This window comes from Phyllostomus discolor, chromosome 3, assembly GCF_004126475.2.
Source record: "Phyllostomus discolor isolate MPI-MPIP mPhyDis1 chromosome 3, mPhyDis1.pri.v3, whole genome shotgun sequence".
Classification (NCBI taxonomy): Eukaryota; Metazoa; Chordata; class Mammalia; order Chiroptera; family Phyllostomidae; genus Phyllostomus; species Phyllostomus discolor.
This window is the reverse complement of record NC_040905.2, coordinates 172,228,674-172,254,751: the sequence shown is the minus strand read 5'-3', so window position 1 is coordinate 172,254,751 and position 26,078 is coordinate 172,228,674. Positions and strand designations below refer to the sequence as shown.

General features: G+C 41.1%; 1 protein-coding gene across 1 annotated transcript in view; it reads right to left on the bottom strand.

Moving 5' to 3' along the window:
* Nucleotides 1-26,078, bottom strand: part of PCSK5 (proprotein convertase subtilisin/kexin type 5) — a 420,656-nt gene that overhangs the window by 367,413 nt on the left and 27,165 nt on the right. Inside the window, 1 exon segment of the mRNA XM_036021750.1 lies at nt 12,955-13,059. Within this exon segment, the coding sequence (XP_035877643.1) occupies nt 12,955-13,059 (105 nt within the window).

The following is a 26,078-nucleotide window of genomic DNA, read 5'->3' as shown; positions in this document are numbered from 1 at the left end:
GTAAGCATTCAATCCGAAAGCTGACTGCCGGTCAGAAGGCTGCTAAATAGATACTTTCACTTAAAATGTCCTTGGTGTGGCAGCTCCTAGGTTAGCTGTAGTGCCTCTCCCCCCATCTCCAACACACATACACCCCATTATAGAGGTTTGAGGGTCAGGTACTCAGGGAAAATTGGCTTTGTCTCTTGGAATCAAGGACAGTATAAATGGAGCATGGTGACTACAGTTAACAATACTGTATTGCACATTTAAAAGTTGTCGAGAGAGTACATCTTGAAAGTTCTCATCACAAGAAATAAACTTTAACTACGTATGGTGATGGATATTAACTAGAACTCATTGAGGTGATCATTTTGCAAGGTATACAAATATCAAATCATTATTGTGCGCCTGAAACGAATATGATGTTATAGTTTATTGTAGTTCAATAAAAAAGAGGAAGAGGAAGAGAAGGAGGAGGAAGAGGGGAGGAGGAAGAGGAGAAAGAAAAAGAAGAGGAAGAGGGAGAGGAAGAAGAAGAGCAGAAAGAGGAGGGAGAGGAGGAGAAGGAGAGGAAGGGATGGGGAAGGGGAGGAGAAGGAGGAGGGGGAAGGGGAGAAGGAGGAGAAGAAACAGTAGCAGCAGTAGTAGTTCAGGAAATGTCTTACAAGAGGTTGAAAGTCTGTCTTTCTACCAAACAACAAAGAAGCAATTTGCATGGGCGAGGAGCACTTAATAGCTGGATTACAGATACCATTATATGCTTGGAAACCAATCTAAATGTCCCAACATACATATATGATAAAATAAATGATGATTATTCCGTACAGGTTCCTTCTTACTGATAATGTTTCCAAGGAGTACTTCACAGTGCAGGGACACGGGAACTCTCCTGACTTACTATTGTCATGGCTTACTGGGATTAGGGTTGGTCTTTTCCCTTAGGCACGCCTCACCGCCTGTACCAGTGTCCCAGTATCAGCGTTTTTTTCCTAATTCTTATCTCAAAATGATTTAGGTATAAATTAGGGTTGGCAGACTTACCAATAACACTGAATACTCAGTTAAATTTGTATTTCACAAAAACAAATAATGTTTTATAAGTTGTCCCATGCAGTATTTGGAACATGTTCGTACTAAATTTTTATTTTTTTATCTGGCAGTCATAGGTATAACTATAAACTTGAAATGTGTTAGTGCAAAGCTTTTTTTTTAAGATTTTAAAAAAGATTTTATTTATTTATTTTTTAGAGAGGGAAGGGAGGGGGAAAGAGAGAGAGAGAGAAACATCAATGTACGGTTGGGGGGACCATGGCCTGCAACCCAGGCATGTGCCCTGACTGGGAAACGAACCTGCGATGCTTTGGTTCGCAGCCCACGCTCAATCCACTGAGCTATGCCAGCCAGGGAGTGAAAAGCTTTTTTAAAAAATGTTAATTGATACCTTTTAAAGTCTCAGCTTTATAGTATTGCTAACACTGGGTATGGGTATAGAAACTAATTATCAATAAAGACACTGAAACTGTTAAAGTTTCTCCCTCCCTTGGCTCAGCCATCAATTCAAATGGCGGCATCAGCCAAGAAGTTGAGAGGATGCTGACACTAAGAAAGGCAGCGATGGAAGAATCAGGAAAGTTCAAGAGCAAAGATGTGGCATTAGAGACCAGGGCTAAGATCATCCACACCCTCATATTCCCAGTCATGATACAGAGCTGTGAAAGTTGGTCGGTGAGGAAGAAGGCTGATAAAAAATTAATTTACTTGAAATATGGTGTTGGAGAGAGCTCTATGGATATGCCAGAAAGACGAACAAGCGGGTCTTTGAGTAAATGAAGCCTGAACTTGGCTAGAGGCAGAAATGCCAAGACCAAGCTGCCCTACTTCGGGCACATCATCATGAGAAGGCAGGATTCTTTGGAAAAGACAGTGATGCTGGGGAAAACAGAAGGCAGTAAGAAAAGAGGAAGACCACATATGAGATGGACTGACTCCATAAAAGAAGTCACAGGCAGGAAGGAGTACAGGAGCTGAGCAGGGCTGCTGAGGGTGGGCAACCTGGACACCACCAGTTCACAGGGTCACCAGGAGTCAGAACAAACTGAACATAACACACATAGGAACTGATGCTGAACTTTTCTTTTTTTTTTGCTTTGGGCCTGGACTTTACATTTGACTAGATGGTAAGCTCTGTGAGGGTGATGACTAGGTCTTCTTTTTTAGCCTTATCAGCTGGTGTCTGCTCAGTACCTTCTGTGCAGTAAGCATTCAAAATTATCCGTGGAAAAAGCAAGCAAAATGAATGTTGAACTCCAGATCTCCCTCTCATGCTGCTTCGTTCCTGGGGGATTTCAGTTTTCCCTGCCTTAAGGAACAAATCCATTTTTTCCCCAAACCTTCAAGAAAGTCTCCACTTTTATCATTTTCTCTCTGTGGATAGACAGGTTGAAAAAGGGCTTCTGGTTGGTCCAAGGGATGAGTCTGCAAAGCACATCCACACCTTATGGGACATTATTGTAATGTTCCATGTAGAGCAAAGGCTGCCCTTGAGCTGGGCCTAGTAAATGTGCCCCAGGAACACTGTCTATCCGGTTTACCCACCCGCTCACTCCGCTGCTCTTTGGTGCTTGTTTGGGGGGGGGAGGGACGGGCAGAGAGGGAAGATGGCAGCCTGACAAACTCATACATGAAAATGCTTGCTTAGCTTTGCCAATGGATTAAAAAAAATCTATACATATCCACCAAAAACTTTCATCAATTGTGTTCATCTTTGATGCCACCTGATTTTAGTTTTGGCCTTGTCTATGTCCCATCTCCACCAGACCACCACCCTCCTACTATATTTCTACTTTCTAATTTCCACAGCCGAGCTTTTTAAAACTTGCTCTATTGTTTCTGAAAAACTTTTTTTGCTATTCAGAGCTGCCTTCTGGAACTCATGAACATCAGTAATAGTAATTACTGGTTTCATTACAGACTCCTGTATCAGTGAGAGGCATGTACTGTGAAAACAAAGCAGCAATATTACTTGTTTCTCATTTATCACGAGCATTGCTGAGTAGGTAAAGACTGTATCTGTTTCAGGAATGACCAGGTTAATTTCAAGTCTAACTGCAAAATCAGCTCTCTCAGGCAAAACAGTGTCTAGAGGGAGAACTGAATATGCTAAAAAAATATTCTAAGTTGTAGGCAGAAGGTACAAGAAGGAAGTTTGAAAAGACATGAGAACACAGAATATAAAAAGGGCACATTTGCTGGGCAACTTGGACCAACAGTAAAATCACAAGTGACATTGGTTCAAGATGAGAATTAATGGATTGGAAGAAACATTAGGAAATAGTTCAATGGCTCCATGGTTTTATAAGTGAAATAAGCCCAATGAGGAGTGATGTGCTAACAGGAACTAAGGAGTAAAGCCGAGACCAGAATCCAAGTATTCAGTCCAGTACATGCCTCCTTCATTGGGTCATGCAGTGTCTCTCCAGCTAGCTGCTCCCATGTGCACACTAAAGCGAGACAGCACTGTGCATGTCACCACAAAATGGTTTATGTTTGAAGGGGATTAAGAGAAAATTATAGTTGCTAGTTTTATTATTGCCTTTATTGTTTATTCTCCTATAAAAATTATTTTTAAAAAGATCCTTCGTTTATTTATTAATTTACTCATTCCTCTACTGAAGGTCTTCTATGGCTTAGATATTATTCAAAGTCAAGGAAATACCACAGTTAACACGATGCATGGAGCTCTGGCCCCCAGGGAGTGTGGATCCTGGATGGGAAAGACCAACAACAGCCAAATAAAGAAGCACTGTGGTTTTGAATTCAGATAGGCAACCAAGATAAAAGTAACATGTTAAAGTAGCTGGGCAGATGACATGAAGGTTCTGTTTTAGTTAGCAAAGGTGATTGTAGAAGGTTCTTCAAAGGACGTGACACGTGCTTTGATGTGTAACGGATGAGATGATATCTACCCTTCAAAAACCAAAGGGAGTACAATACATTCCAGGCAAAGGGAACGAAGGAAAGAATTTAGCATTTCAAGAGATAGAGAGAGACCACTGTGGCTGAGTGAAATAAGCAAAATGGAGGAAATCAAAGACTAAATAAAGGAGATAGGAAGAGGCCTGGTCATGTTGGCCCCAGAATATCATTAAGAAAAAAATTGGATTTTACTTTAAAGTCAATGGAAAGCCATTGAAAGACTTGACCTTCTTACATGTTAAGAAGCCCACTCTGTGTGCAGAATCACTGTGCAGTGGAAGTGCAGGCAGCTGCTGCAGCCCAGGGCAGAGTTGACGGCGGATTAACCAGGCTGGTAGCTGAACCAGACAAGAAAGTCTACAGATTCACAGCTTCAAGATAAGGTTTATGGTGAACCCAGCAGGATCTCTTGCTGGTTCCACATGGAGAAATAAGGAAAAGGGTGAGAATCAAGGCTTCAAAGGGTTCTAATCTTGGCTTCAGCAACTGGGTAAATCATAGTACTATTTATGGGGAAGGAAAAGGCTTGAGGGCCAGGGTGATGAGTAGGAATTAAAAGTATTGTATATGTCATGTTTTGTTATAGATGCTTACCTAGACATCTGATTAGAGAAAGTAAGGTATGCGAGAGAAGGAGATGTAAATTTAAAGCAAGGACACCAGGAAAATGGTGAGCCCTGGGCTTTCCACACTTCACAGGTGAGGTGGAGGAGGTGCCATTGATGAAGACAGAAGGTGCAAGAGAGGCAGGAAAAAAACTGGGATAATGTGGTCTCAGGAAACTGAGAGAGTCATTTTTTAAGAAGGACAAAATGACTGACCACCATGTCAAGTAAAAGGTACAGTTAGGTGAGAAATAGAGATGTATCCACTGGATGTGAAATACCGAAGCACTGTTGACATCAACAAAAGCAGTTCCACTATAAATAGTTTTGTAAAAAATCATACAGTGTGGAAAGGTAATTAAGAGTTTTTAAATGTGTTTGTGTGTCCTTCCAAACCTATCCTGCATACAACCACACATATATCCACACAGGCTTTTTTAAACATAAATGGGAACACATAGTTTTTTTTTATATTGCTTTTTTTACTTTACATGTTATTTTAGAGACCTTTCTTATTGGTATGTATAGATTTATACCATCATTTTAATGGCCACTTACTATTTTGTTTTACGAATTTAACCTATATTTTTGATCTTTATGTATATGTAATTCATTATACTATATTATACCATATATTTCTCTAAGTACATGCATGAACAATCATGAGTCAAATGGAAAAAGACTTGACTGACGGACTAGTTAAGTGCTCACCCTACAGAGACCACAGCAGGAACTAAAACCCAAAAGTCCTTTCTGCTGTACCATATTGCCTCCTTTTATGTTGTAAGAATTGATTGACATTTGGCAGAATTGAGCAGAGAAACAAAGCCCACAACATTATTAACAAATCAGGCCTTTTGAATGCTAATGTTTTAATTGGATTTCTTATTTACCCTTGTATTCATTACAATAAATACATGAATCAGTATAATCTCTCTTCAAAATGAGGCAACGTGGTTTTGGGTTTTGTTGTTGTTGCTGTTTTTTTTCTTTGCTGTTCTCACTTATTCACTAGGTTTGCCCACTTATTTTACTCTAATTTCCCCAAAGGTTCAATAGGGCCTGTGGTTCCAAAATTCCCTTCTTAAGTCCTGCTGAATGTTTGTATTCCTCCAAAACTCATGAACTGAAACCTACCCCACCTCGGGATGGGATGGGGAGGCAGGGCTTTCATGGTGATTAGGTCGTGAGAGTGGAGCCCCAGTGAATGGGATTGGAGCTCACATGCTCCTTCCACCAGGGAAATTTGAAACATGAAAACCACCACCTGTGAACCAGGAAGCAGGTGCTCACCAGACACCAGTCTGCCAGCGTCTTGATCTTGCACTTCCTAGCCTCTAAAATTATGAGAAATAAAATCCTATTGTTCACAAACCACTCAGTGTGCGGTATTGTTGTAAGTAATCCAGACTAATGCAAACCCTATCTAGAAATTTAGAATGTTGTCATTACCGTACATGTTCTAGATCCAGCACCTACTTTTTTAGAATTCCACACCGTAGAGGTATTCAATTAACTAAACAAGTAACAAAGCTTTTACATGTAGTACCTTTCCTCCAAGTGGCTAAAGGAACATGTAAAATCCATAATCTCTCCCTGCCCCCCATCAAATCCCTCTTCCTCTTTTCACACGGCCACTCTATTGGACGTTTGTCCTCTGACATCATCCTGTCTCCTCCAACCTTCACTCTCAGTTAAGACTGTTTCTCTCAGTGAAGTAGTAATAGGTGTCAGTGGAAAACTGGACAAAACATTAAAATAAAAGTTAGAAGGTGCTCCTCCACCTTCCCTTCACCCCCGGCAGCTTTCGTTTCAGAACTTAAATAACCTGAGCCAGTTATTTTCTCCTATGAGACATCTGCACATCAATTGGGAGACTAGGCCACAGAGAACGGTCACAGCTGAGCCCCTCCAAACAGGTGGCAGGGGAAGGGAAGAAAAGCAAAGGTGCACAAGTGCTGACCTCTGCCTCTCGCGTCTTCCTTTCTCTCCTGACACAGCCACCCCAAGGGGCACAAACTGGGATTCCCCTCAGATGTGTTTTCTTCAGTCCACACAAATATTTTAAAACTTTCTAATTACTTGTAACACTTAAAATTGGGAAATGTTATGTAAAAACCCAGACGTGCTGGTTCTTTTGAGTTGGCCACACAACTGGACAGTTTGCCCACAGGACGACAACGGGGACAGCCGAGTGGCACCTCTTCCATCACACACACAAAAGGCTCCACACTTTCCCGTGTGCCCCATTATTTTATATCTGGCCCATCTCACTCACTCTTGTTATCCGCACCCTCACTGTGGACATGTGGGGTTATAACCTTTCAAAACAAAGTAGTGCTAAGGACTCTCAAATAAAGATTTGGCAACCTTTCCAAAGTAGCTGAGAATTTTTTTTTTAATTCACTACTGACTATAAGGGATTTGGGTCATGACCCAAACTTTCCTGTCAGATAACCCAGCCGTGTGCAAACCTCCTCTCTGGTTTCAGACCATCAGACAACCGGGAGGTTGGAAACTAGACAGAAACAAAGGGGAGGTGAAGAAGATGGTGGAACCCTTACCTCCTCCTGTGCTTCCCACACCCCTAGCTATCTTGCTACCATGAACGTATCAAAAGTTGCAAACTTATAGCTAAAATGCTTCACCCAGGCATCTATATATTCAAGTGGGGTTTTTGAAGATCCAGAAATGCTATCAAAAGCTAAAGACAGAAAATTGTAATAGTTGCATTTCATAACTGGTAAAAAGGTGGTCAAGAAAGTAGACTGGAACAAGAGAGACCCTCCCAACTAGCCCCTTGGCCACCACGCCCATGTTCTGTCTGCTTGTCATCAGATCCAAGCCCATGCTGCTTCCAGAAGAATTCAAGGTATTTGGTAACTACTTTTGTTTACTGGTGCAGTGTGGACAGGCAAATGTACAATCACCCAGTTACAACACATATGAGAACACAAAGCCTCAGGTGCCTGCCTGGGGGAACACAGCCTCTCTCATCCCTCAACACACCAGGGTCATTCCACAGGCTGGATGAGCATAGCCCTGGAAGGTTACATTATAAAACTGTACTTCACAAAACAAAGTCCAACCATTAAGCTTTTATCACATTAAAATCGAAGAGCAGAAAATTAACCTGCTACAGAAAGCAGCCCCCAGGAGCACTGGCTGGAAGGAGGGCAGGTGGGGTGAGACGAAGTCAGGGTGAAACAATTTGCAGCTGCATCAGGCCAAGTGGAATTGGATTAATATAAAAGCATGGCTGTGACTCATGCATGGGAGCCAGGTAAAACTGTCTGAGCATTTATGTCCAACTAGATAAAGTTCCTTTACCTCCACAGGTCCAAATGGCTTATCTAGGGTCTAAGAAAAAGTAATGAACTAATGTACTGGTTGTCTCCACAGATCAATCAACAGTGGAGAATAAAATCATTCTGAAATTACAAAGTGAATTCATGGGGATGGGGTCTGCCTAATAAGAAGTGGATTTGCACAACTTTTCAGGAACACAACCACTTTGTAAAGTGAGGTACTCCCACATTCCGTCCATCCCATGTCCTTCACTCTTGAGGCAAAAAGAGAAACTCCAGTCATCTGGAAATCAAATCTTTGGCACAATAGGTACTAGCCTGGACTACTGAGGAACTTGAACTTCCCTTTCTTCTTTCACAAGTCTGATTTCCTCTGATCCTGATAACTACCTCCAATCACTTCATTTCTCTCCTCCTGTTCTTTTTCTATACCCCTTTATTTGTCATTCTATAAACGCTCTGCTTAAAAATTCTCTTCAGAGGAAAAGGTTTATGTATAAATGTAACAAACAGGCCATACCTCTGGCAGCTAAAGCCTTGCAGTTAATTCTGAGCCACATGTACTGAGGGACAATCGCTACTCCAGGAGAACAAGTGAAGGGCTTCAAATATTTACCAAGCTGTTACACCTAAGCCTGGATAGCAAAAGTGGATCCAATGGATAGAAGATGCAGGCAGATTATAACTCAACGAGTTAAATCTCTTCCATTATAGAAATGTTTGCCTTGTTGGGTACGGTACACTTTGTCACTGACCACGCTTAACAAACCTGAAAAAATTCCTCTTAGGCGTGTGATGGAGAGTATGCTAGCACTGGATAAGAAACAGGTTATTCTAATTCTAAGGAGCCTATGATTCTGTAATAAATAATATTGTAGGTATAGTTTTATCCCATAGTTGAGATACACAGACGTTCACATGCATGTGATGAGGCGAGTTAACTGAAGAACAACTTTAAGAAGAAACAAGATAGGAGAGGTGCCCATCTGTGATCCCACAGTGGGGTATGATTCTATCCTAGATGTGGGGGGGGGATCTGAAAGTAGAGTGGAAGACAGAAAATATTTTGGAAAAGAAGTGGGAAAGCCAGAACCTTCAAGATAAATCTAATGCTCAAAAGCAGCTGTGCTTACGTAACTATTCATGGATAGGACACAGGTGCCTACCTTCATGGCAGCTTCTGTTTATTTTTTATTTTAAAGAGCCCACTGTAATAGGAAATTTAGTGTTCTGGCTTTTTTGTTCTGGGTGAGAAGGATAATGAAAGAAAATCATCTCCTCCGCTCCCACCCAGGTCTGCAAGGGCAGCTTAAAGAGCTGGAAAGAACTTCCATTCCAGAACACAGATATGGGGAACACCCTCCTTGACCAAAATGCCACAGAGCAGGCAAAGATTTCTAAACAGATTAATGAGAGGCTTCTGAGCATATTAACTCAAGACTATTCCTGGAATTTAGATGACCAACTAAATTCCAGACTATTGTTTCTGGAATTTAGCTTAGGCCTCTTGGGGAAAAGTTGGTCAGGTAAAAAGAAAGATAGTATAGATAAGAAAACTATAAGACTCACTGGTCCGACTGCTATAATATTGTCCCAGCACTATCTGCAAAACTGTCCTTACTGTACCAGTGATGATATCTTAGAGGTGTGTGAATCTCTGGCATCTCAGAAGCTAATCATAACATAATGTTCACATCCGGGAACCAGGCTATTCTTGCTCTCCTGGATCATGTGCCCCAACTGACTGCAGCACTTTCTTAGCTGCTCTTACAATGTTGTTACTTGTAGATTCCCTTCTTTAGGACCCTCTAAGTAAAAACAAAAGCAGGGGGGGAAGGAGCCATGCCATTTACTACGGCAAGTAAAAGCCAGGATCTGTTTAGTGTGTGTGTTTTCCAGTTCTTGAGAAAATGGTAATCAAAAACAGCTCCACACAAGGCCATTTTTTCCCACCAAGCCACTCCACACGGTCCCATCACCCCAAATCACACACGTGCCCAAGATTAAAGAAAAGGAGGCCCGCCTAAGAAAGCCAGTTTTCTGACACTTGCTTTACATCCCCAGTGGGTGGCTGGGAGTGAAAAATACAAAGTCAGCCTGTGGAAATTTGCAGAGTTTCAAAGTATCTGCCTATAAAACACTTAATAATTAATTAGGAAGGGGGAAGTGGTCATCTTAAAGAAGAGAAAACCAAGTGCCCAAAGTGAAGATCATGAGTGAAAAACCAGTCGGCACCAGGCTCCTCCTGATCTGACTCACTGAGAAGGACACAGCACATCCCTGGCGTTCTTGCTAAACCTGAACCTTACCGTCTGATTAGATGGGCTCCCAAATACCTGGCTGGGAATCTTCAAAGAAGTTACAGCTCATGAAAGAAAAAGAAATGAAAACAGGAAGAAGGGTGACTGAGTACACAAAGGGCACTCAAGCAAAATGAAAACTAAATGTGATCCTGGCTGAGAAAAGAGACAATTGGCAAAATTTGTGTAAAGTCTGTTGATTAGATAATAATATTGATGTTAATATCCGGATTTTTATCAGAGTGTTAACTGTGGTACTTCTGGTTATATAAAAAATGTTCTTGAATTTAGTGAATTACAGTGAAATATTTAAAGTTAAAGGGGCATCATGTCTATAATTTGCTTCCAATTTTGGGGGGGAATGTTTATACATATATACAAATGTATATATGTATATATGTGTGTGTGTGCACAAATGTACATACATGTGTAAATAGAACAGAGAGAATATAATCAAGTCAATATGGTAAAATGTAAATGTCTACATTTGAAGAATCTGAGAAGAGCATATACAAATGCTTTGTAACATTTTTGCAACTTCTCAGTGAGAAGAAAGTTTTTTCAGAATTAAAAAGGAAAAAAAGCCTAAGCAGGTCTGAGCTTTTTGAAGAAGGCATTAGTGAAGGAGAAGGAACATGGCGGACCCCATCTCCCCGGCTCCCTACCCCCAACAGTGAGAAGCACTGTAGTGTCCTGGGTCTCCCTGAAAGCTACTGCGGGAGACCCTGCAGTGAGCTCCCTGAGGGAGATACTGCTTTATCTCCAGACGTCGAGCCTAACACAGGACCTGACATATACTAGGGGCTCAAGATATGGCCAATGAATGAATGAACAGACTTAATGAATAGAAATATCTGAATATTGTAGGCAAACCCCAATCTACAGTACTCTATCTACAAATTTGGTAGCACTGTGATCCTCTTGTATAAATGGCCGGGTGTGAGTGAGGAGCAGGAGGCATCAGAATGAAGAGTCAGATATGGTTCTTTCCTGGGTTGCTCTTTTTATTGAGGAGGAAGGGGAACTGAGCATGTCCCCTAGACATGGCCTGAAATGACCCTGCTCCCCTGGACTGGGTGAGGAAGGGCATACATTCCAGGCACTGTGTGTCCCAGCATCCAAGGTCTCTACTGGATCCCACGCAAGCCATTTAATGCACTGAGATAAGAAGAAATTTAGACCAAGATCCCCCAGATAACAGTAAGGATCTGATAGCTCCGCATTCGTTAAACCCTTCATCATGCACACAGTATCTCCTTACACGCTGTTCTTACTTCCCAAACCAACTAGTGCTTGGTGTCTTCAAATTCACATTGACAATGCAAGGACGTCTGGAGTTGGGATCGTTTTAATTACTATCGAAGTTCTAGAAAGCTTCAAAAAAGTCACTTAACATAAAAAACATGACTTTGCTTCAGAAGCTTAGCTAATTCAAGGACATCATAAGAGACTGCTTTTCCAAAAACATTTAATTGTGAAAAGAGATGATGGGGGAAAATTACAATCCACAGACGACCAGAGTGGAAATGTTAGGGGAAGTTCCTGTGACCCACGGAAAGCTGGGGTCTATGGCAGATGGGCTTTTTCTAACTACCACCAAGATGCAATTTCATAGTCATGAATATTGTGCAGTAATATTCCAGAAAAAAATTAAATAAGGTGAACCAAGGTAAACAACAGAGGGCAGGACTCCAAAATGCAAAACTGATTTGCATGTTAATTCAGCTAGGGACCTTGTTGCTTTAAAAAAAGGAATATAATTTTCAAGAATCTCTAGGTAGGACTTCTACGCTCACTGGCAGGGACTTGTTCACCACTTTGTTTGAAAATAAGCTCATATGGCAAACCCAAATCTTAATGGGGAAAATATCCCTCCCTAATCAGTAAATAATAAAGCGAGCCCACAGTGGGACTGAGGCAGGATGGGAGAGCCACTCTTTCTATCTACTGGCCAACATCTGGGAGGCCAAACAGTTCTCTGCCCGAGTCAGGCCCCTCCTCTAACTTAGTGAGGACAGATATTTAACTCCCTCTCAGAGTTCCACTTTCCAGTGAGTAGTCCATTACTCCCTCGTGCCCTCCAGCTGCCTATCGCCCACTTTAAAGCTGTTCCATTTCTCGAAAACAGAGTGGGAGGACTTGGACATATCCTATCTCCTCCTAGGTTGTCCCAGGGCTATGTTGTCTGGAAAACCCAAATGGGCTTGATGTAAAGACAACATGGTAGAAAGACACCTGATGAGCCTGAAGGGCAGGAGCCAGCTCCTGTCCCTGCTGTGCTCAGCATTCCTGTTGTCCCAGACATGGTCTAGTCCATGGGCTGCCAAGGGCATGGCTCTCTCAAAGCCAGCTGAAATTTGAGGATTCATGGCAACCTAAGGGCTGACCTAAGGGTTCTGGAGGAGACCCCTCTCATGAGTTCAGACAGAGCCTCAGATCTGTATGTAAATAGGTAGGTAAGAGTGTGTGGTATTCTTAGTACTTGGATACTTCTCAATCAACCTCTATCTCTCCTACACACATCCCTTCTCATTTCTCCATGAGAATCCATACTTACCATACACTCGGGCTGTTCTACAACTGGAATAATAATGACACTTCAAAAAAAAAAATCAAGCCATTGCCTATTTTTGTCTGAAGAGAAAGCAAAGACACTGGCAAAGGATAGTATGACAACCCTTGAAATTTGAGCCTTCATACTGGTCATCAGTTCCCAGTGTGATGTTACCAATGAAAAATGCAGAAGCTGGGCCTTTTGGTCCCCACCCAACTGGTTCTTCTTACCTTTGGTTCCATTGAAATGAAACTGTGGGTTCCTCTGCTCGAGAGAACTGACCTTTTAATCGTCCTGCTGTGGTAGAAGTGGTAATAGTCCTTCAGGGCCCCAATCTGCAAAGACAGGAGGGAAAGAACAAAAGAGCGTTAATGTATGAAAAGTCTTGTTTTCCTGTTTTTCATTGAAACAACACCAAACAGAATCAGGTCCATAAATTATGCAGTTGCCTGCTCTGCTTAAATGTTACTTGAACCTTGGTGATCACTTTCCAAAGGGAGGACATGCGATATGAAGTGGAGTGTCCTTGAGGCGGTGACTACGGAACTGAAGATTACAATGGGGTGGCTAAGCCTCTCCATAGCTCCCTCTTAATGTTTAATTTATATGCAGCATTTTAAGTAATTCTATATCAATCTATATCCAAATGTGGGAAAGAGAAAAAGTCAAATAGCTATCTGGTTATAAAAACACACTACATTCTATTTGTTCTGAGAATGTACAGTGAAGGACCTTGTTAGATTATTTATATCATTTATTTGAAACAAGTCCCAAGCAGTTGATCATTCACAAAGAAAACACTACTTTGTTTGTTTCCTGACTTCAGTAGACAGTATAAATACATAGCATTTTTTCATTAACCACACCACTAAAAGGTGGCCATTTCAAAAACAAAACAAAGATCATACCTTCTACTAATCAACCAAGCTTCCTGTGTAAAAATAGTTCAATCCAATTCATCTCAACCACTTTTTTAACAAATTAGACTTATTATTTGTGTACGCTGTTCTCTCTCTCTTTTAAAATATTTATTTGTTTTTAGAGAGAAGGGGAGGGAGGGAGAGAGACAGGGAGAGAAACATCAATGTGAGAGAGAAACATCAATCAGTTGCCTCTCGTACCTGCCCCAACTGGGAACCGAACACACAACCCAGGCCCGAAATTGAACTGGCGACCTCTCAGTTTGTGAAACTACGCTCAACCAACTGAGCCACACCAGTCAGGGCTACCTCCTTCTTCAGTACAAAATAGTGAGTTTTGTTTAAGATAGCTTTGAAAGTAAGTCCCTGTCCACTTTAGGAAAAAAATGAACAAAATCCCAAACAACTGTATTCTCCTGGAAGATTAAGAAATGTGATCCCATAACGGCAATCGAATAATCACAACGAACAAAGACAGGAGAGTGTGGTTCGAGGTTCAGCTGACACTCCCCAGAGGTGGCTTCTTGGCTAAATCACATACACTTCCTATGTCTCAGTTTCCATTCCTATAAAATAAGACTTTGGGCTAGTTGATTTCTAAGATCACTGCAGCTCTCAAATTCCCTCCCTTGAACTGACACTTTCCTTGCTTTGGGCAAACGCAATACATCAAATGGAACTTTCTCCAGAACACCATGACTTTGTCCTAAAAGCATGTGACCATCACCAGGATGTTTTCCAATGGGGACAGTTCAAAAATTGAAAGAAAAAAAAATCACTGGCCCGCTTTAATTTTTCCAGATAAAACATTTATTTCTTATTCTCCTATTTCCATCGCATTCTCAGGCATTGCCCATCTCTCCTGATAAGGATGATCAACCTAATTTCTGTGCCATTTAATAGTTATCTCCCCATTGGGACTTGAGGCACTAATTGAATGTCCCTAATCCTCATTAAATTTGAAGGCCTGAAGTCTCACACTCACATTTTTTATTCAAGTGGAAACTGCCTGGATACACACAGAAAAGATCCTGGACTCTGAACACAAATATGGAACAAAGACAAGGAGATCCCAGCTGAACCCTCTAATCTCGGTGGCCCTGGACTCTGAAACTGCAGCCAACAATGGGGACGAGGGTACCACTGCCAGCCCCGGTCTCCAACCGTGTTCCAGGAGGAACCAACAGGCTGATGATGTTAAGACTCCAGAGGACGAAGGGCAGAATTCAAGGGGGTGTGTAATACTTTACTAGAAAATATTAAAAGCTCAAAAAAATTGAGTGTTTTGCCAAGAGTTCCTTGGAAGAAATAGTACTTCTTGTGGAAAGGAACTTAGAATCGCTGAGGAAGAACTTTACACAAAACCTACTGCCAGTGTGAAAATTGCCAGCATGTTTAAAACCATGTCCACTCAAATATCATGGAACCTCATTGATTATAGGAAGTGGGAGAGTTCAACTTAACTATTAAGTTCAAACTACAGGTGAAATACACCCTGAAGATACCGCATTTTGTCATGTATAATGCGCTCCCATATATAATGTGCTCCTACATTTTTGGCACAAACTTTCAGATTTTTTCCTGAAAAAGATTTTTTCAGGAAAAAAATCTTTTGTTTTAATTTTTTAATTCAATTTTGTATATATTTATATTTAGAAATGAAAACTGATTATCATATTCAAGGGTAGTATTTTGCACATAGATATCATTATTGCTTTCTAGAGTTATACTTTTAACACATACACATAAATAAAAGATTCAAAAACATTTATATAGATATGGAATTAGTACCACCCATGTATAATGCGCATTATTTTTCCCTCAAAAATTTGGGCAAAAAAGTATGCATTATGGTTGAAAAAATATGGCATATTCAGATCCTTTGTGGCCTCACTGGTACCAACTGGACCCGTGGCCCGATGTAACATACAGAAAGGTAGCAAACGGAACCCTGTCCTGACTTAGCTGGCTCTGGGATCTTGGGTACATCACGTACACTCTTTGGGCCATGGCTCCCTCAAATGTAAAAAAAAAAAAAAAAAAAAAAAAAAAAGAACACAGGAGGGATAGCAGACAGAGAGAGGCATTATAGTCAAATGGGGGATAATAATATCTATGGGTGAGTATCATTGTAAGGACTGACTCCAGTAACAGCTGAACTGCCTGGTCTAGTCATTGCCTGGTACCTAGTAAATGGTTCCCTTATAAATGTCACCTCTTACACTCTAGTTAATCCCTCCCCCCATTCTTCAGTTAGGGTTCCTCTTAGCCTACCCTGGTATCTCCTCTCCACTTCCCTTATTTCACTGGCAAAAGTCAAAGAGCTGGTGATATGCTATTGGCAGGGATGCAGGCACAAACGTGGCTTCCACGTGGTTGGTAAAGAGCACAACCTGGGACCAGGGCTCTGAGAGCAAGTTGGTCACATCAGTAAAATTATACACAGTAACTAACCTTTGACTCACCCTTCCCACATCTAAAAATTTACTCCACAAATATAGTCACTTATGTACTGGGTTGGCCAAAAAGTTTGTTTTTTGTTATTTTTTTCCCTATAAGATGGCTCTAGTAGTGCTTAGTCTTTAACTTCATTCAAAAAAATTTTGTTAGATTATATTGTGACAGCTGGCATATTAGCATGCATTTAAAAAAGAAAACTTATCAGTATTGGTGAATTTTTGTGTAGCCATTTTAATGTTGAAGATGGAAGAAAATAAGCAACATTCTCAGCATATTATGCTTTATTATTTCAAGAAAGGTAAAAATACAACTGAAACACACACCAAAAAGGTTTATGCAGTGTATGGAAAAGGTGCTGTGACTAATCAAATGTGTCAAAAGTGGTTTGCAAAGTTTCGTGCTGGAGAATTTTCACTGGACAATGCTCCATGGTGGGGTAGACCGGCTGAAGTTGATAGCGATCAAATTGAGACATTAATTGAGAACAATCAATGTTAAACCACATGGGAGATAGCTGAATACTCAAAAAATCCAAATCAATAAACTTATTGGTAAAAATGAAAAATGTGTCTTTTATTTTACAGAAGGGAACCAGACGGACTTGTTGGCCAACCCAATACAAGAAGGGATATTAGAGCAAATTTTGTAAGAGCAAAAAAAAAAAAATGCAAAAAAAAAAATTCAGTTGCCATCAACAGAAGATTAGTTTTACATGGACTAAAAATGAGTTGATCTCCAATGCAGTCATAAATAAATAAATGTGCAAAATGGGTATGTAATCTGACCTAATTTTTGTAGCAGAAAGAAAGAAGAATCTATAATACATTTATGCTTCTATGTGCAGGATACTTCAGGAAGGACACTTGAGAAACTGAAAACAGGAACTTTCATTTTTTATGTGCCTCCATTATTTTAAAAATGAAACTAATTACAATGAAAGAAATAATACCAACACATGAATGACACAGAACAAACAGCAACCCCACCTACTTCTCCAGGGGCAGATTCGCTCCGAAAGCTCAATGCGGCTGGCACACGGGCCACATCTATTCAGGCTACTCACTCCCAATAGCGGTGAGCCCACTGCGTCTCCGCCTTTTGTGGATTCCGTGTCCTTTATGGAGTTATGGAATGGTGCCCACTGACTGACTGATGTCTCCTTTACTGAATGCCAACCTTATGCCAGGCATCTTACTGCCCCTTTGCAGGTTATCATATTTAACGTCATTCCTCCAAGAGTCCTAAAAGATACATATCATTATCTCCAATTTCATATACAAGGCTACTGAGGCTCTGACAGTGCCCCAATGTATAAGGCTGGTATTGGGAGGTGGTAAAATGTAAATCTTTGCTGAATATCTAGCATCAGGGTGAATTTAGTTAAGTTTCATGGTGCATTTTATCGATGGACTCAAAAGACACATTCCAACATCCTTCTGGTGAGTCTTTCCATGCTGCAGAGCTAAAAGCCGAACTCAGTGAAGCTACGGTTCTGAACATGACTAAGGTTCTACCAATCAAAAGCAGACTACAGCATCACGGGGCACACTCTCAGAGGGGTAATGGTAGTTGTGGCACAGGTCTTAGTGTCTGGTTACCCGCTTTCTGGGCATCCGTTTACACACCCTGTTCTGTTGGTAAAAGATTGGAGAAGAGCTACAGAGGGGAGCTTCCTCATCCCTCAGTTCCCCAACTGAGGCAGAGGCAGCAGCCCTTGTGGAGGCCCATTCTGGGGTACAGCTTCGGGGGCCATTTCGGAAAGATTCAGTTTCAGGCTCCCTTGCATATCCAAAACTGAAGAAGTCAGAACTTCTGAAAAATTAGCCATGCGTTTACACAATCTTGTGCAACTTAGAGAGCCTCAAAGTTAAGTATCTCTTGAGTACCAAAGTTAAGAACCTCATGCACCAGTGAGCCACAGGCTACTGGATGGGTCTGTTCTGACATCCTGTTCGATGCCTATACACTTGCTTCATCTTGTCAGAGCCATCTGCACCACGCTCTGCTCTCACATCTGCCTCCCACCCAGGAAGCCAGAATACAGTTACAAAATTTGGCTGTGGCATGTGTCATATCCATGCCTAAAACCCTTCAGCGGCTTTCCTTTGCTCTTAAATAGTAATAATTAATATTCAATGTGATTTATTAATATACTTGTGAAAGTAAATCAGAATAATAATATCATATCAACATTTATGCGGCACCAGGAACTATTCCATATGCTTTACTGAACACATTGAATAAAGACCACTGTTGTCCTACTTTGACCTCCAGAGCCTGCATGACCTGGCCCAGCCTACCCGCCCAACCTCTCCTCACATCAGACCTGCTCCCAGTGCTCTGGGTCCCAGCCACACTTGCCTTTTGTCACTTCTGGGGCTGTGTCATGGCAGCTGCTGCCTCTGCCTACAAAACCCTCTCCTACTTCCACCCTCTCCACCTTGCTTCCTCTTCCTCATCCTCTGTGTCTCACCTCAAGTAGGACGTATTCAAAACTCCCCAGCCCAGGCCTGGTCCCATTACCACGTCCTCTCGAAGATCACAGTAGTTATGCTTTGATTAGTACAATTACCTGTTTCATGTCTGTGTCCCACCTGCATTCTCCAGTGAGGCAGGGACATATCTGTCTTACTCACCATTTTGTTCCCAGCTCCTAGTACATGGTTTGACACACAGTAGGTTCAAAGAAAAGATTGATGAATGAATGAGTATGAAAATCAGATTCCTTGAATTGCTTAAATTACAAACATTAGAGCTCTATGTAGTTCAAAAATCTTTGGTATGAGAATTATAGAAATAAAGTTAATTTTGTCAAAAATGGTTGAATTATGCCTTAACTGAAGTACTAACTCTTCCAGACTTATGGTTCTGAAGGTTGTAGGCTGAGATATCTCTGCGCTTTGCTTTGCTTTGCTTTGCTGGCAAGACAAGAGGTAAAGGGTAGTGTGCATTAATTCAATGATTCTACCTCATCCAAACAAAATAATCTGTCACCTCCCAGGATTTCATATATATTTAAAAGCATGTTTATGTATCTTATCTATTAATATGTATGTCTCTCATTGGCAAGAATTGTGTCTTTCATATTCTTTCAAGAGCACTGAGCATGCTGAGGGCATTTAATAAACATTAAGAAGAAAAATGTCATAACATGTTGGGAGTTACTCAAAAGACAGACAGTGTATGAAAACAGAGCAGTCGTATTATCTATAAGCAGGCATTCCATCTAGCCCCTCTGGGGTAATGCAAAACCACAGATGACTGTGTTTACGTGTTGTGCAAGAGCAGCAAGGGCTGAAACATGGAACAGTATATAACTAGCATAGGGACACTTTATAAATAAATCAGGAACCGACAGCATATACAAAGTATAAAATCAATAGCAAATAAATCAAAGTTCGACTTTGTCCTTAACACCACATAAAGGAGCTTAAGAAAGCTCCTTTTCTGTGTAATGACCCACAAATACCCTGCCCTGCCTAGCGGTACAACTCCATTCACAGTACCAAGTTGATGAATTTCACCCTTCACCCCCAAATCTGTCAAGTGTTTGTACTCTTTCTTCTTTAGTAGTAGCCTCTCAGTCTTATACCCAAACATTTCCTATCACTGCCCTTCCCCAAACCAAATCGTGTTCTCAGGTAAGGCTTTTTTTAACAAGCTATTTTATACTAACGTGTAAATGATTGGTAAAACTCTATGTCTTAGTTCTTCCCAGGACAACTACATTGACCAGAAAATTAAAATTTCAGCCAAATAAATAAGTCCATAGCGCATGTGATTTCAAAAAACAATCACTGAAGGTTTGTTTTTTCTTTCCCCCCTGGCAGCTGGAGGAAACCTTCCCTGTGTCCCTAAATTCTTATCTCAAAAGTGAGCTGGTATCTTCTGAGCAGAGGTCTGGGAGCAAGAAGACCCACATTTAACCCTGGCTTTGCCCCTTATGAGGAGCTGTGTGGCCTTTCAGAATCTGCACCACCAACAGTCCCTTCTGGCTTGCAGCTAAAGCCATCACCAGTCTCATGGACTCCAGGCACACAATGTGCTAGTTCTGTATATGTATATATTCCGTACAGCAACCAACCATGCCAGTTTGCCCAGGAAGGGCGTGTTTCCAGAGACTTGGGACTTTTTATTGCTGTAACTTGGCAGTCCCAAGAAAACTGGAACATTTAGTCACCCTGGTTATAAAGTGCCAAGGTCACGGGCACTGTGGCCACCTCAGTGTCAGTTTTCTCAGGCTGCTTGTCTGCTTTGTTTTGCCTTTTGCCCTCTCCAATTTACAGATGTCTCCAAATTCTGGACTCCTTTTTGAAAAGTTATTTACCTCCAACCTACAAATATCTTTAGTGGACAAAAATCTAAATGGACATACTACAAAATAAGACATACAGATGGCCAATATGCACATGAAGAGACACTCCAATGCAAATTAAAATCACAATAGCACTATATATACACCAGAATGTCTAACATTTAAAAGACTCAAAGTACCAAGTTCTAATGAGATTGTGGATCATCGGGCTCTCATACTTTGCTAGTGGGAGTGTAAAACAGTTCAACATCTTTGGGAAATCATTTGGTAATTTCTTAATGAAACATACATTGTCCTCATGACCCAGACATTTCATTTCTAAGTATTCCCCCCCCCCAAAAAAAAATAAAAACCCATTTCCAAACAAAAATTCGCACACAAATGTTTTTAGCAGCTTCCTGAATGATAGACCAGAGCAGTGCAAATGTCCATCCACAGGTGAATGCATAAACAAATTACGGCATACCCATATCATGGAATGCCCAGCAATCAAAAGGAACAAACTACTAGTAAATGTCAGATGGATGAATTCCACTCATCATTCTGACACACAGAAAGTACATGCTGTCTGACCGCACTGACGTGAAATTCTCAGACAGGTCATCTACAGTGGCAGAGAGCAGATCAGTGCAAAGCTGGGCACGGAGTAGGGAAGGGACTGGGCAAAGCCTGGAGAACCTCAGGGTGTCGGGAACATTCTGTATCTTGACTGTGGTGGTAGTTACATCAGTGGCAAGTGCCTGGTGTACCGGAACCAGCTCCTCATAGGCCTGAAAGATCCATTTCATCTTTACCCAACACCCTGTCCCACGATATCACGCTGATAACTTGAAATCAATGATGATAGAAGTATTTACACATGAGGAAAAATCAGCAGAAGCTACAAATTAGTGCTTCTCTCTTTCCCTGAAGAGCCACCTGTTTAGTATTTATCAGCACGCCATGGGCTGTACACGTTTGTCAGCATCCATCCAATTTTACACAAAAGCAGCTGCATTTGGGGGGCACGTAAGTCACATCTTAATAACAATGATCCCAAAAGTCATAAATTCCCCTGTTCTGATTGCTGGTGCTCTCCCAGCTGTAGGATGACTTGGACACCGGGAAACCCAAGAACCCAGGTATCTGGGGCTAGAAGCCATCCTCCAGTTCCCACCTCTTCACACCCTCTCAGGTGAGGGAAGAAGCAAGTCGCCAAGACCACCAAGCAGGTTCTGGCTGACCAACCTCTTTCCAACATCTAAGCTGACAAGTTCAAAACTTCTACCTGTTAAATTCATTTAGACAGAAAGTTAAGCCACAGAGGCAGCGCTGGATACCGTTTCCTTTCATTGAAGTGATAAATGTGACTCCTTTGTGCTTCCCTCTGAATGTTAAAACAACGGTGACAATTTGCCTTCTGTGTTCCTGACCTTACGACATTCAAAAGAGAACCAAAGGGAAGGTGGTCGTGACCGCTTTCCTCAAAGTCACCACAACATTCCCAATCTTAGGACCTTTGCACCTGCTTTTCTTCTGCCTAAAATGCTCTTCTAGAAATCTCTGTGACTCACTTCCTCACTACCTTCCGGTTGCTCACATGCCACCTTCTCAGGGAGGCTTTCTCTGACCATCCAACTTTAAATCACCAATACCTGCTCTGGCAAACCCCAGTTTCCCTCTCCTTGATTTGTTTTTCTCCTTAACGCTTGCCATCACTTAATATATTATATATTCTCTTTATTTTGCCCATTTATTGTTTGTCTTCCCTCACTAGAATATGACTCCCTAAGGCCAGGGATTTCTATTTTACTTACTGCTAGATTAGCCTTAGCTCCTATTAGCAGAGTCAGGCACACCCAATAAATGTGCAGAATAAATAAATGAGTGAAAGGTCCTTGAAAAAAATCAAAGCAACAGTGAGCATGTCTCCAGGCCTTAGGGAGGCTTTCTTGCTCATCTCTTTATAACCCTTTCAGTGACATAACATTGACATATAATGTATCATATGCTTTATGTTTACTAAATATTGAAAAATGAATGAAATGATCAAATGTAAACTTATCTGAAAATTAAGAATTTACCACCAACAATCACATAATCACCCAAATCTGCCTTGTATATTTTAGTTCCCTCTCATGTTGGAATCACTGACCAAAAGTGGTATTTATAACAAAGATGCTGTTACAAGGTTGCTGAAGTCGTTTTAAAGTGTTAAACTAGGATGCAAGGAAATGCAGAAATCTGATGATCTAACATTTATGGAGCACAAACTGCATTGTTGCACTATATCTTGACAATAATAGGAAGCAGGTGTCATTATTACCATTTACGCATAAGAAAGCAGAAATGCACAAGGTTTAAGCTCTTGCCCTGGGCCACACAGCTCCGCAGAGGATGAGGCTCAGGTTGATCCCAGGTGGCTGAACTCCAGAGCATATGTTCTTAACTCCTCTAAAAGATGCTTAAAACAAACAGTTTTTCAGGAAGAACAACAAAACCACAGCTACCCAGAGATCTCAATTGTCCAAAGACTGTACTCCTAAGAGTTGTACAGAGGGGCTGGTTTTCTGGGGATATTTCTGTCTACCTTCAGCAGACACAAAAAATGAAAGTGTTGACAAATATCAGAGAGTAAGAGCGAGCTCATTTCTGCCCTCAGAGGACAAGAAACCTGGTCTCTGTTTCCAATTCTACCACCAACCCCAGGGAATTCACAGCAGTCAGTATCTTCACGCTAGTGAGAAAGTATCTATAAAGCACACCTTCACTGTGAAGTTCAAGGGGCATTATAAGTTAAATGTAACACCTCACACCAAACATCTTGGATGGTACTATACTCGGCCATGGAATACCTCAAAATGACATGAAAAATATCTTCCCTTAGACTTTAGTTTCATGTCAGTTGCTCAGAGAACACTTGAGATTTCTTTTAAAATTCCTTTAGGTTAAGGCTCAGCATTTGAATTCTTTGGAGAATGGCATGAGAGTCCATGAATTCAGAGAAAAAGTACTACAAAAATATTTTTCAATCCTTACCCAAGGCTCTGCTTATTGATTTCAGAGAGAGAGAGAGAGAGAGAGAGAGAGAGAGAGAAAGAGGGGGGGGCAGGTAAATATCAATGTGAGAGAGAAATATTGATCAGCTGCCTTCCGTACACAACCCAATCGGGGATTGAACCTGCAACCCAGGTATGTGCTCTGACCATAAGTCTAACCCACAACCTTTTTGGTGTATGGGACAATGCTCCAACCACTTCAGCCACCCAGCAAGAGCAATAATTTTTCTTTTAATCAGGATGCTCAAGAAAAAATACATAATATCTATAATATCAATGGTAACTTTCTAAAACAGGAGGGATGAGGTAGGCTGAATAGTGCCCCCACACCCACTGGATGTTCACATTCTCATCCCCAGAATCTGTGAATAGTGCACCTTATATGGTGAAAGAGACTCTGCAGTTGTGATTTAATTATGGATTTTGACATAGGGAGGTTATCCTGGATTATATAAGGGGCCCCAATGTAATCAATGACAAGGGCCCTTGTAAGAGGGCAGGAGCAAAGTCGAAGCAGATGTGATGACAGAAGCAGAGGTCTGAGAGAGAGAGAAGCTGTGCCACTGTCTGACTGATGAAAGAAGGGGCCACAACCCAAGGAGCATGGACATCCTCCGGAAGCTGGAGAAAGCAAGGAAAGTGAAGTCTCTTCTAGAATCTCCGGAAGGAACACAGCCTCACTGACCCCTTGAATTTAGGTTAGAACCTCTGGTCTTCAGAAATAAGATAACAAATTTGTGTTGTTTTAAGACACTAAGTTTGTGGTTATTTGTTAGAGAAGTAACCAGAAGCTAAAATAAGGTAGAAATAGTACCTCCTGACATCCATGAGAAGCCAAGGCAATGAAACTAGACTCCTTGGGGCTTCTATTCTTCACAACTGTCAGGTCTCTCTGAGTATTCAGGTATCAGTTTCCAAATAGCTGTACTAATGTAATGATCTAGTTTAATATTTCCAAATAGCTGCACAGCCAATACAATAATCTTGTTTAACATTGGCCAGGCACCCTGCTAAGCACCTTGTTAGCATTATCTTGTTTATCTTGCTAATAAACAAGATTATCTTGTTTAATCCCCATAACAAAATGAAGTCCAAGATTAAGCGGCGTGCCCAGCAAAACAGAACTAATAAATGACTTGTCTATTCAAAGCCATTCTATGATTAATACCACTAATAACCAAAGCTAACGTTTCATGATTTCCTACATTATATCTAGTCTTTCCAACAATTCTGGAAATGAAGAAGAATTATTCTAATTTCATGGACAAGAAACCTGAGTCTACACCTGAGAGAGGTTAAGTAATATGCCAACGTGAGGAAGTGCCAGAGTCAGGATTTGAAACCAGGTCAGTCTGACTCCAAAAATCTAAGCTTCTTCTAGTCACAGCACCTTGATTTGATTTAAAAGTTACTCAAAGGGTTTTGTAGCACCCAATGCGATTCTACTGGCACACTCAAATATCCCCACCCTCTTCCACTTTCGTGACCTCACCAATATGAGGCCCTAGTATTTTATCCTAAAGGTACCTGATCAGCAGACTGTAGGAGAATCAGGTCCCTGAAGTTTATTTTAAAAGCAGGTAATCAAAAACATCTTGTCTGAGATTTCTGAGAAAGCAAGAAACAGATACAATTTCACCAAGGAAACATAAAACACTGCAAACAAAGTAAGCGCTGAATTTTCCCAGGTTCAAGTGAAAAATCTACAGTCTGACCCATTTCATGGGACATGAGCTTTGCCTCAAAGCAAACTATAGAATCTCAGGGTTGGAAGAGACAAAAACAGGATTTTAATCTGACTTCCCCACTGGATGCAGGAACCCATTCTTCAGACTGGCATAGAGCACTGTGTTTTCTACAGCAGCCCATTTGTTAGAAACGTCTCCCATTGTCAGCCTAAATCCACTCACCACTCCTGGTTCTGACCTATAGAGCCAACCCATGCCAGACAGCCAACCAACCGGGTCTTCCCCATTCTTGGCTGAACATGCAAATTCTTCCATTCTATTCTCATGCAATAAGCCTTCACAGGGTTGCTTCCCCTAGACAAGCCAGCATCTGTAATGTCTCCCCAGAGAACTTGGAGCTTAGAACACAACACATCTCAACTCCAGGAATAGTGGAGCCAGAATGGAGTCTCTGATCCCATGATCTCTCTTGGCAATGTACTTCTAATAGAAATAACTTCAAATTTTAAACATTTTAGCAGGATGAACTTGGCTGACTAAAAAAAAAATCCTCAAAAACTTTTTTAATTTGGTTCTCCTCCAGCCTATATTTTAATATCTTAAGTGCAAGTGATAGAAATTTACATTCCTGTTGAATGTCATTTTCTATATTCTGCTCTATGCTTTTACAGCCTGCCTAGACATTAATTTATTGAGTGTGTACTATGTGCAAAGCACTGATCCAAAGATACTACAGATAAAGTGAACAAAAAAAAGGTCTCTGTGAACATGAAGATAATGTTCTGACTTGATTCTGACAACCCCCACCTTGTATTAACTGCCAGTGTAAAATGTATGCCCTCTCTTCTGAATCAGAATACTTCTCTCAAGAGCACGCAAATAATTTTTCATGTTAATATATTACAGATAAGGATTGGGTTAAACATTCAACCT